The sequence below is a fragment of the Chaetodon auriga genome, chromosome 20 (assembly GCF_051107435.1).
Source record: "Chaetodon auriga isolate fChaAug3 chromosome 20, fChaAug3.hap1, whole genome shotgun sequence".
NCBI lineage: Eukaryota > Metazoa > Chordata > Actinopteri > Chaetodontiformes > Chaetodontidae > Chaetodon > Chaetodon auriga.
This window is the reverse complement of record NC_135093.1, coordinates 6,487,384-6,500,180: the sequence shown is the minus strand read 5'-3', so window position 1 is coordinate 6,500,180 and position 12,797 is coordinate 6,487,384. Positions and strand designations below refer to the sequence as shown.

The following is a 12,797-nucleotide window of genomic DNA, read 5'->3' as shown; positions in this document are numbered from 1 at the left end:
AACACGGGGTAATAGTGCCATAAATGTCCATCATGTCATCACTGGAAATTTTAACAATAGCACAGCTCTCATACTGACACCGCAGAGAGATAAGGTCGCTCAGCAGTGATAAGGACATCAAATAAAACCACTTTGGGGCATGAGTGGACTTCTCAGTTTGATTGGCTCAGGTGTTTTCTCTGACATGGATGTTTCTGTAGTCTGTGTGCATTTATTACTTTTTATTATTAATGATAAGATTGGATTGATGTATTTATGGTGTGAAGCCTTTCAAGGTGTGAAAGTGTTAAAACAAGTGTCATCTCCCCCCACCCACCCACCCACTGACCTATGCCTCTCAGTTGTCAATGTGAAATTAACTCCCAAAGGTGGAAGGAGACGAGACCCCATCCCCCAACCCGCTATGCCCCACCAGAGTGGACTCTACGTGGCTCTGTGTGCCCCCCCTGCCCTGCAGCTGGAGGTGTCTGTTTCACAGGCCTCTGTAATGCGGGACCTGGGAGGATAAAGTTTCACAGGTACAAAAGTTTTCGCTTTAATCCTATCACACAGAGTGAGTGGTCAGGGCTCAGGGCTTCTGCATAATCCCGGGTTTATCCATCCTGGTGAGCCCACAGACAGAGAGTATGCAGAGAGGAAGAGATTACTGCCCATCTCTGATTTTATTCAATCGGTGTTTGCACAGCAAACGGCGAGAGGGGTCTCTCAATAGCAATTCAGCTATTCCACACCTCAGTGCACACAGGAGAAGATTGGTAATAGATACAGTTAAATATCTCCTCTGGCAGCTGTTAAACAGCTTGATGTTCAGAATAGGGGGATCCTGCGTCGATTTAAAATGCATTTATTGCTGCCTTTTATTAGTATATTAGTAGCCTTTTATTTCTTATCATGGCTTAAGTGGGGTGAGTAAAGATACAGAGCCTACCGCATATATGTGCCACCGGATTAAAGAATTATTTTAGCCGTTGAGTCAAGTTTTAGTATTTTGTCCTTGCAGTGTGTGAGAGGTCAGACTGGGTCAATGGTGCGTTTCAAAGGGTGAAAAATAAAATAAGAGGGTCTCTAATGGCTGACAGATCTGTGCTGTGTTGTGAAGAGCTTATCAATTTCACAGCAGGCGAGTTTGCGCCAGAGCAGGCTTTGACGTGGCCTCCTCTGGAGAATACAACCTGCCCCGGCTTCACGCTGGGCCACAGCTGCAGGGTAACACCAGGCTGCATCATCCGGCATCATCAATGTTTTGGCGGGAGTAGCTTGGTGATAGGTGGGACACTAAAAGTTAAGATTTTAAATATTGATCACTGCAATCCAGTGCCTTCAACAGACTGAAAAACGGAGATGTATTGGACCAGTGAATAAAGATCGACTCTGAATAAGCTGAAGTTTCTCCTGCCCTGAAACTTTGGCACCTCTGAAGACACGGTGGATTTTCTACTCTGCTAACAGAATTTCTGTCAGGCCTGAAGTGCTTCTGATTCATTGTAGAGAGCATGGATTCTCAGAAATTTAATACATATTCACCCTGACAGCCACAAAGCAGATTGCTGCATCCTTCCACAGGTCCCTTGAAGTGTGAGACTTGAAGGAAGAGTGGTTCTTTTGAAGGCAGGTAGAAGGCGTTGCAGGGCTGAGAGGTGCTGGAAAGGGCATGTCCAAACAGACTTTAGGCCCTGAGTGATGGGACGCGGGAAATGGTAAGAGGATACCTCGCTCCTGCTCTCATGTCAACACAGTCATGTGAATCACAGCTGTGAGAGCGTCTGAAGATCCGCGGAACAATAGATGCTGACTCTCAGCAAGATCTCAGCTTCGGCAGAGTCAGAAAGCTTTGTCGCACAGGCAGTGTCAGCATTACTTGTTTTGTTTATTTAATCCTCTGAAATGGATTAAACAGACCAGTAATAAATTCTCTCATCTAGGCTTCTCCAAGTTGATCTGACTCAGAGGTATTGGGCTCAACTTAAGCAGTGCTTCTATCATGAGCCATGAATTAGTGAAGTAAAGTAGATTTAATCCATGTGGCCTATGTCAGTGATTCAGAGCTACACCAGCCTACATCTGCCGCTGACAGAGGGTGCAGTACGTGGAAAGTTAGATCGATGGTTAAATTGGGTATATAGATAGCTAAAAGTAAGCATTTGGAATAGTTAGTCAAAATTAATGGGTAAAAATTGAGATAGCTAAAGTAGATAAGCTGTTGAAATGGTTAGCTAGAATCAGTGGATAAGATGGTCCAAAGAGATAGTTTAAAGTAATGATGAGTAGTGATTTTACAGCTGAAAGTAATGGATAAAGGTTTGAAACAGCTAAAAAGTACAGGATAAAATCGTCTGTATTTAGTCAGACCATTTGACAAACTTATCTCATGATTAAAAAAAAAGCCACACATCAACAACTGCCAGCCATGACTGATGAAAGTCTGATTTTAAGAGAAAATCTGCAAGATCGTTTTCTGTTTTACTCCCGTTTCAGGGACAAGTGTTGACTTGAAATTTGGCTCTTTTCATTTCCATCATCTGAGCGATAGAGGGCAGCAGAGCTCAATCAATCCTCTTGGCGTCTTCCCACATTTCCTCCACTTCTCTCAGCTTTTGTTTTTTAACCTTAAATTTTTTAAAACAAAATATATGTACTCATTCATCTGCTGCATGCGTCTTGTGCTTGTTTCTTTGCCTGTGCTCCAGTCTTTTAGTAAATCAGAAAAAAATAAATGGCAAGAAAAGATAAAGGTTGGCAGTATTTTTTCATTCATCCTTTAAAATATAAAGATGAACTCATCTCAGTTGTTTATTTACATTCACTTGTCTTATGCAAACTATTGTTTTTAATACACAAAGCAGGTAAAAACGTCCTTTTTTGTATAGCTGTTGATATCTAAGACATGCTGCTGTAGACTTAAAGGCACATTTGACTCTGTTCGTCTGTTTTGTTTTTTTGCTTTGTTCAGAGCTATTAAGATATTAAACCATGAATGGTTAAATTTCGTTTTCCATAAAGCAAACTGATTTTTAACAATCAAGAAGTTATGCAACTGAATTGATTTAGATACTAATAAATACAGTGCATCAGCAAGATGACTTCATGTCAAATCAGATTGCAGTGAAATAATAAAACTGTTTGCACGTAGTACGAAGGCACCGCAAACGTCATATTGTGTTATTCCGTGTGTATTCTTATTGTACCTTAAACAAACTGTACATCCATAATTTAGTGCACATACATCCAATTTCTCTCTGTATTCTACGTTTTCGAAAATCACTCAAAGTCTTGATGAGCAATTTATCAACGGCAGCTGACTCCATTGCAGGCCACTAATACATCATTATCTCCTTGGGTGCGTCCTCTGTAGGCTTCTGCTGCTCCTTCCTGTGCGTGTAGGCTGCGTGGTCGTACACGTAGATCAAAACAATGGCGAGCAGGGACAGCACTGCGTAAGGGATGACGAGGTAGAATCCTGTCAGCATCTCTGTAGACCTGTCCTTCAGGTCCACGTTTTTGGTGATGGTCTTTGTCAGGTCCTCTGCCATGCTGGTCGCATTGATGTTCACCGCAAAGAAGATAAGGACCAGAACAGACAGACATGCTGCAGGAGAAAGAGCGCTATTATTACAAAATGATATCCCCCAACACCACTGAAATGTCTTCTTCAGTGATTTTCATCAGTGCAATGCAAATATAATTTGCTCCTGGCAAATACACTTCTATGGCTCCCCGACTGCTTTGGCACTCGTGTCACTTACTGCTGAGCGAGCTGTAGGCGTAGATACCAACAGGCCCCATGTAGGTTTCATAGGGGTTACTGACACTGTTGTAGAGGGACGTAAGGATGGTGGCAGCGGAAAACAGCAGACACAGTACCAGCAGGCACACAGTCAAAATATGCAGAGCTACAGAGGTAATTCCTTCTGTGTTCATCAACTCCGGAAACACTGCAAACACACACACACACACACACACACACACACACACACACACACACACACACACACACGCAGAGTACAAGAACATCATGGTTATATAATTTTGTATCGCTCACATGCATTATCCTCCATTACTAGTGGTATCTAGCCATGCAGGTGGTGTTTGTTGTATTTGCCCACATCTACAGATCTGTCTCTGAGTTTTCTTTGGAACTGCATCAGCACCTACATCTATACAAAAACAGTTCTTTGGATAATCCGGAGTAAGAATAACAGAGACGCTGCTTCGGGAGAGACACGCTGCTGGTCGAAACCTTGGAAAATAAAACCAAAACCATCAAGCATGGCTAGATTCTAGAGGTATGTAAGGGAGAAAATATCACATATCTTGGGTGAACTGGTGCTTTGAGAGTCTTGGAAAGTTACCTTGAAAATTGTCAATGCCTCCAAAGATGGGGCAAGACTGTCTGACCAAATTCCCCTGAAAAAGCCTCAAAGTGATCACAGCGGTTCCACTGAAGTTGCCGTTGCCTTGCGTGCACTTCATGGTCGTCTTAGCCCACTGTGTTGACATGGCAAACCCCAGTATGCCGATGGCTATGGCGGTCATCAGCGCACTGGACATGAAGTATAGAGTCTTCTTAGTGGACGGCATTATCGCTGTATTCCAGTTGCACCAGTTAAATCTAAATCCAAGCTCTGATGAAGCCTCAGAAGCAGATTAGGACCCCCTGACCCTCTGAAGATCCTGTGTGTGACTTCACCTTCCCGGGTGGAGTGAAATGTGGACTGCTGGTCATAAAATCTCTCGATTATGGCTGTGACCTTTGGTTCGCAAGGAAAAGACAAGGCCGGTTGTCATGGAGGAGACAACAGCTCCCCAAACAGTTCAAACATGATAACTGTGCCGTGTCTGGTCTCAATGTGCAGCGAGAAGCTCTGTTGTCTGAATGCACAGCGAGGCTTGTGAAATATTGTCAGATTTATACTCAGCTCAACAAGACCCCTTTAAAAAAGACCCTTTTAATAATTCGAGATGCTGAGTGTCTACACACACGCCCTCTTTCCTTTTTCCACCACAGTCAAGGTCTGGGAATCAAAGTCCTGCTCTTGAAAGTGTAGGGTAATAAATCATAATGCAGTTTAATTATTTACTTGTCTTACGAAAGAAAGTTACTGGAATAGCATTCATCTGAAGCCATAACAGGGGCTGGCATCATTTCACAGAAGGGCATTTGGTTCATGACATAATTTCCACTTAAAATCTGAGACGTTCATACAAATAATACCAGAAATAAAGAGGACATTCGCAGAGTTTTATCACCTGGTTGCTGCCGTTGAATGATGGCACTAATGAAGCATCAGGCATCAGTGCAGCTCCAGCTTAAAGCTTCAGGAGTTCCTGCTAATGGTAGATAAGAGGCGATCGAGAGAATCTGTTCATGCTTTTGTTGCAAAAATCTTTGTACCAATCCTCTTATCTCTGGATGTAATTAAATTAGCAAAAATTAGCTCCTAATTTCCGGCTTATATTCAGCTCTCTCATACATGATTGTGTGACACTGTAGAGGTAGATTCAGGGGCCTTAACTTGTCTCTTTTTACATTACATTTTCGTCAAAGTCCTACAGAAAACGTTCCAAGGGGAATTAAACTTGTTTATTAGCTTTCCAAATTTCACAACTACATACATTTGTGAGTATTGTTTTATACATGTAGGTGGAGGCGATGAATAAGCTCTCAAGTGCATTTTCTGGCTTCCCTTTAAAAATAAACGGATGTATTTCTTACATAGAATTTATTCTAATCATATTGATCAGTGTGTTTTTTGGTCACTAATTATTTTTGTTCCAACAAGAACAAAAAGACTCATTAAGACACGCTGGAAGTCCCCAGGCGTGATGACCGGAAGCGCACATGTTGTAATAAAGCGTGTGGCCAGACTGTGGCTCCCTTTCTTCGCCAAACAGGGAAAGGATCCGTGTGCTCGCTGGCTGCCAGCTCTGTTCTGTTGGAGTAAACACAAACTCCTCCTTCCCGGTGACAGGCGGCAACACTGAAGCGTCGCCTCGCCTTTTCCAAGCCAATCTGCGTTCCGGACTTCAACGCTGAAGCCGTCAAGGTGAGTGATGTGCTTAGTTTATTTCAACTCGCCGTTCTCTGTATCCTGACACTCACCTGGCGCGTGGGAAACGCCAAAATTCCAGTCGTTTTCAGTCACATACGACGCCGCGCGGTTACCTGTCCGTTACGCACAGCAGCGCGCCGTGGCTTTTCCGCACGAAGCGTTCATTTCAGGTGAGCGTTCGGCTTTTAACGTGGCGGCGGATTCAATCGTCTTTCCACCCGCGATGTTTGTCGTGTGTTTAATTTGTGGGAGCTCTGGCATCGTCTGACAACCTGCAGCGACTCCAGCCAACCCGGTGCGTCAATGTGGGTTAATGGAACAGGCGCTTGGAGTTTGTCCTGGTCTTCGTCTTCGTCTCTAATCGTTTATGTGTTCTGTTTGTCATTTGCGTTCATTCCAGTGAAGGAGATCATTCTTTTCTTCGTTTTTGGTGGCTGGCTGCTTGTCTGTGTGGGCTGCACTTGAGCCAGTTTCAACATGTCGGTGATCAGAGGCTGTATTGGTACTTCATATATCATGGATGGATCTGCTAAGACTTGTCACTGTAGGAGGACTCCAGGTTTTTCAGCTGAGTCTTGAGATTTTGACTCTTGATTAATATTTGGTCGCGAAAGGTCATGCTGGCTTTAATTTTGTTGGACATAATGTTAATCTCCATGGGGAAGGTTTCTCCGCAGAGAGGTCAGAGGTCAGGGTGAGCAACAGATCAGCATCCCTGGAGCAGACTGTCAGAGTGCTGGGTGAAGGGAAGCACCGTAACAAGTCTGACATTTTCTCTGCACAGACTGTGGAGAAGTTAAATGAACCAAAACACCACCACCAGACTGTCCTTCAATGACCATTAACGACAGAATGGACTCTGACAGCCTGTTCTCCTGATGAGACTTTCATTTAGACGTTCTCAAACAGAAATTACATCAATAATGACAGAACAGGAGCTCTATGAACAGATTCTGAGGGTTAAATTCTGTGCTGTCACTGTGTTCTGGGCCAACATGGCTGCACTAAGAGTTAAGTTCATTAACGCCAGAGAGATGCTGCTAAATTGCTTCAGTCTGTCTGACAGTGCAGGCTGAGCAGCCGCGACGATCAACAGATGGAAAAAGAAGGAATTCAAACTTTGAAAGTTTCACTTCTGAAGATACGAAACTCATCTCTTTCACTTCATCCTGAGGGCTACGAGCTGAAAACAGGGTTTGTGAGATTGGCCTCTCTCTGTCTATATGGTAGCATTGATCCACTGTGCTCCTTTCTACAAAAAAGGCAACATTTTCAGAGACACCGAACTTTAATGCTGTGAACGTGTCGAAGTTGCCAAGTGAGGAGAGCTCAGCGGTCATCTCTCAGGACCCAAGACCAACCTTTTAAAACACGCATGCAGAAGCATTTTCCAGATTTATTACAACACGCTTGGCTGCATTAAACATAAAGCGTGTAGCATCATCCCAATGAATCCTTCCTCACCTTGGTTTGTCTTCATCCTCTCTTTTGTCTCACGCGTAGACAGTCAGTCCGTCTGTCTGTGTGAGTTCCATCTCAATTATACAGTACAGACCACGGGAAGAATGGCGATCGCTGTGGCAGAAGCTAATGAGGATGCATTGAAATAAACAAATAATCGATGCTCGCCAAGACAAATGAGACTGTGTAAGGATGCGGGAAGACATAACATTTGACTGCTGAGTGCTGCAGATTGATTTGTGCTTCAATATGAAACCTACAATGAAAGATACCTGCTTAAGTTCTCAGCATGAAGAGAATATGAACTGTATATCATGCGTGCAGCGATACATCTCACTGGGAGATCTAATTTCTGAAAGAAATGAGAGTGAGAATTTGTTGTTAGTACGTCTGAGTCTCTCAATAAAATGGTGCAAATGCTCAACATGTTTATAATTGCAGGCGCTGTTTTCAACTTACATTTAATTGCTGTTTAACACACTGCCGAGATGTTCTTTTCTAGTGTTTTGCCACAGTTACAACTGTAAAATGGCATATTGGAAGGCTTAGGGATGCAGTTACGAGGAAGGACACATTTGGAAGAAGGATATTTTACATTTTAACAGTAAACTTTATTGTCCAAACAGACACGTGAAGTGCATGTAATTTGTTATTTGAATGTGCTGCATGATACGGAGCAGATGCCGCGATTAACAACATGCACAGTGAAGTGGAGAGGAACGAGTTGAGCGTACCTAAAGTTTCTAGCAGCTTGCTGGGTATAAACCTCAAATTGCCAGCCTGCAGTTAATCCCAGCAGCTCGCCCACCCTCTGCCTGTATCTGTCACCTCTCTTTAAGTCGGTGGAAACACTCAGATCCTAACTTTGAGCTGAGAATACACGCTGTGCTCTCTCGGAGGCTTCAGCCACATTAACTCCACTCTGCTCCGAGGTACGCTTTTTTCTCAGATAGGCGGAGAAGGAACTAATTGGTATAAAGTCTCCACAATTAGGGATGAGCCCGGTCTGACCCAGAACTTGTTAGATATTTGCCAGCAGAAACGGTTTTAGCCAGCTCCGGAGAGCAACTCATGAATTAGGGATGGGAATTGCCATAGCAAGATCCTCCTCTTGATAGAAACAGCATTTGCGTCCAACCTGTTATTTTCTGCCTGTCCTAGTGGAAGCTTGCTAAAGCACATTAAGCTGCAGTGTGTTGCAACCGTAGGCCTGCTTGTGCTTGCGGCTAGTGCTACAGAATGCAAACCCTGCAGTCTGCCTTTGGATTTTGGCATCATGCTTAAATGATTTAGTAATGATAAAACATATTAAGTCATGCAGGGTGAGGAGATACAAATTTAACCCTCACTTAACCAGGCAATTGGATTAGAAGCTCTTGCAAAGTAATGGCCAATAGCAGGAGAGGCTGGGGGCAGTTGTACATTGTATTCAAACAGAAAGAAGTGTGATTGAAAACAGTACTAGAACAGCGACAGCAAAACCAGGGAAAGCAGAAACAGAGCCTGAGAGCGGTGTTGCACTTCCTGGTTGGAGGACTTTGGATCTGGAAAGCCCCGAAGCTTCACAGTGAGGTGGGACCTCTGTGACACAGAGAGTCTCCGTCAGAGGAGGTCCTGTTAAACCCACGGCCACCGCAAGGACAGGCTGCAGCTGTGCAAACTGCTACCTGCGGCCCCCCTTCCCCACCCACCATCTCATCTGGTCCAGCATTACTGTTGCTGCTGCTGCTGAGGCCAGTGAGACACTGCTGTGGCTTGTGATTGATAAATGTGCAAAATGTGTTTGTTTACTCTAAGCTGTGTTTAAGACTGAGCTGGGCCGCTGCAGCAGTGCAGCAGCTGGACAGAGATCAAAGATCTCCCTTTTCAGATGCGTCAGATCTCACCCACCATCTGTTCAAAGGAGGCATTGTGAGTTGCTCCTCTGAGAAAACAGTGAGGTCGAGCACATGAGGCAAAAGAGAGAGATAATCTTTTGAGGAGACGCGAGAATTTAATCAATCTGTCATTCCAGCGTAGTTCAACAACCCCTGTGAAACCTTTCAGTCTGCCTCAGTTAGCACCTCTCTGTTCTGATATGTAACATGGACTGAGGAGTCAGCAAGAGCAAAAAGGCCAATCGTTTAATGATTCTGGGTCAAATTGGCTGCTTTTCATGCTCTTACATCATAGTAAATTGAATATTTGGGGCTTTGGACTGTTGCTCAGACCAAACAAGATATCATCTTGTGCTCGGGGTTAATGTGAGGTGTTTTTCACTGTTTTCTGATGCTTTATAGACTGAATGATCAATAGAAATCAGCAGATTAATAATGGTGAAAATAATCATTAGATGCAGCCCTGGAGTCAACTTGTTAATCATTGCAATATTGGAATGGGAGTTTGGAAATAGAGTATATTCTGTTGTACTCACTGTTAACCGCTGTGGTAAATGATAAATCCCGGGAAGACAAGGGAGAAATGCTTGTGACCCCTTAAATCAAGGCAGCAGCTGGGTTTCCATCCAAATGTGTCACACATTTTGAGAAAATCTGCAAAAGAAAATCCGAGTGAATGCTTATTTTTGACCCCTCATCAGAGGTTATGGCTTTAGCTGGGCCCTGGATTGAGAGCAGTTCAACCAGAAAGAGGTTTTGACTGTTTCACATGAGGCCTGAGGAGGTGAAAGTTGTCAAAAGCCAGAACAATTAAACAGTTTTGTGCAACGGAAATATGTCTTTGCCCCCGTAATCAGTTTGTGACCCCTCAGATTTATCTTGAGACCCCTGGAGGGATCACGTTTCCCAGGTTGGGAACCTCCAGGTTAAGCCCTTCTGGTTTGAATAAGAGAACGTGGCCCTGGGAAGTAATGCATGATGTCACTCCACAACAGCTGCCCAGTAGTAATATGGGTGTATTCCCTCCTCCAGGCAACACATAGTTTCTCTATTGTATTTCTGTCAGTCGCTACATGAGAGCATTACAAAGTACACCACAGAGCTCTTAAAAGACTCGCTTTGGGAGACTGAGCTGTGACCTTACGCTTGTTTTATGAGTCTCCAAAGGGGGAAAAGCGTAAAGATCTGTGTGTTTTCTGTCTTCATGCGCTTCATCTTGTAGGAATAGCAAAAAAAAAAAAAAAAAAAAAAAAAGGCAGCAGACTGCCAGAACGCATTTGTTTTAATCACACAATCCCTGACTTACTTAACATCGGCTGCATGTGGACAGATGTGATTTTAACATGATAACTCGTATCGAATTAAGCTGTGACTTTTTTTTTCCAGGCCGAAATATGGCAACCTAATTTGTTGACCTGCTCGGGGAAAGCAGGGTGGAGCCCAGAAGAGATTAACTCCCCGCGCTATGTGGCCTGATTTAACTCAAGTGAAAGCAAACATCTCCAGCTCTGCCTTAAAATCTGTTTCAGTCCACTTTGTTTTATCTGAATGTATGACGAAGGAAAAGCAAATATTAGCTTTAGAGAGGAAAACGATAGGGCAACCCACCGGCTGACAGCGTGGTTAACATCGCTTTCTTTGACAGCCAGGAAGGAAAAGATTCAGCCGTTGTGGATTTCCTTGAAGGCTGTTTGTTTGATCGAGCTGTGAATCTGAGACGCAGTCATTTTATATGCTCACAAGACCCCCCCCCCCGCATACTCCTTGATAGCTTGATGTTTTGATAATGTATAATATCTGTAGAGTTAAAAGATGATGCAAATAGGGTGAAACTGGGGCTGCACGTGGACATGAAATTACCAATGCTTCTTCATAGGCTTCCCATTTATTTTGTCGTTCAACGCCCCTCGAAGAGATTCCTCTCAATCAGCGTTGAACTTCAGTGTTGTTGCTCAGATGCAAACATGTCAAGCAGCTCATAATTGACTCCAAAAGCAGCGGGCGTGTGGCTGCGCCTCACGTGGTGATGGTGCATATAGAAGCAGTGATTATCTCCCCTCATTCCTGCAGCGCTGGGAACTCTGAAGCCTGGCTGGAGATGCATCAAGGTCTCAGCCGCGCCTGTGACTTATGTTGTCAGTCTCTGCGTGTAATGCCAGATTTAATTTTATTTTTTTAATGCAATACATCAGCACCTCCAGCGTTTTTTTCTCTCGCACCTCATAAAATGCCGCGACGATCAGCTGCAGCTTCGCTCTTTGCTGAAATGTGGGATCATGTTCTTTTAACATCAAACACGGCTGGATTATAAAGTGTTTTGTTGGATGTTTAAAGAGTTCACAGGCTCTTAAGAACTTGGCCGCTGATCATGATGAGATGAAAGCTGAGTGTGACTGGATGAGAGAGGAGGAGTGAAGTAAAAAAGGTGAGAGAAAGAGAAAATAATGGCCTGGCTGTGTCACTACAAAGGTTGTTGACATGGAGGAGTACAGTCCTTAATGAATAATGGATGCTGACTGAAGCAGCCCGTTTCCCATTCATTCTTTCAAGGCTGCAGCAGGGAGTTGTGTGTGTGATCATCATGTCAGCCCTTCAATATTTTCATTGTGTTTCCAGTAATATGATGCACTGGAATAGCTCCTATAAACATTTTCACACAAATACAATAGGGTAATTCAAAAGGACGGCGTATTTTATTTGATCGCTGTGCCAAATAAATACAGAACAACAATTTTAAGACGCCGCCACTTATTTGTAGAGTCACTGCATACAGAAGGCAGTCAATTCTGTTTTATTCATTCAGAGTCTTATCCGCTCCGAGGTTCCTTTTAACATCAGTATTCCTGAGACTTGTAATTACGAAAAGTGTGCTGATCACATCACAAAAGCCTGCAGTGACAGCGACAAGCATTAGTTCACCGTCACTTTTTGTGTTGAGCTACAGGATGTGGTGTGACTAGTGGGCTCAGATCTATTTGGTTAAAACCACCTTTTAACATCTGACTCTTTGGTAAGCGTGTCAGTGTTAAGGCCTTTTTTTTTTGGACCGAGATGAATCTATCTAAACGAGTGCAGTTAGATGCGGCAGTGAGCCCACAGTCAGGGGTTAGCTGACACGGCCTGCATGCTGATGGGCATGCAAGGCTCAGGCGAGCACCAGAAAGCGTGAATGTATGGGATGATAATCACAGCTGTCCTGGATGATGTAAGTGGCCAAGGTTAAAGGCGGTCCGGATCATGCAGTATGTTGGAAATAAGATGAGGGCATGAACCTTGAACATGCTTTATCTTATTGGATTCCTGTCAGTGCATAAGGATGTAATTTCAGCTGCTGCTATGTGACGGTTCTGCACAACTATCTGTGTGAAAAAAGAGAGCATATAGTTTAGATAAAACAGAATCCAAACAC

At 43.7% G+C, this 12,797-nt stretch overlaps 2 protein-coding genes across 2 annotated transcripts in view; one reads left to right on the top strand and one right to left on the bottom strand.

Moving 5' to 3' along the window:
* Positions 1-3,314: 3,314 nt before the first annotated feature.
* clrn3 (clarin 3) lies at positions 3,315-4,578 on the bottom strand. The gene is made up of 3 exons (XM_076759199.1): positions 4,350-4,578; positions 3,744-3,932; positions 3,315-3,586 (listed from the first exon to the last, which is right to left on the bottom strand). The coding sequence occupies exons 1-3, from the start codon at positions 4,576-4,578 to the stop codon at positions 3,315-3,317; spliced, it is 690 nt and encodes a 229-aa protein (XP_076615314.1).
* Positions 4,579-5,918: 1,340 nt separating this feature from the next.
* Positions 5,919-12,797, top strand: part of ptprea (protein tyrosine phosphatase receptor type Ea) — a 50,314-nt gene continuing 43,435 nt past the window's right edge. Inside the window, exon 1 of the mRNA XM_076759725.1 lies at positions 5,919-6,044. The gene's annotated coding sequence lies outside the window, so the exon portion shown is untranslated. The remainder of the gene's footprint in view (positions 6,045-12,797) is intronic.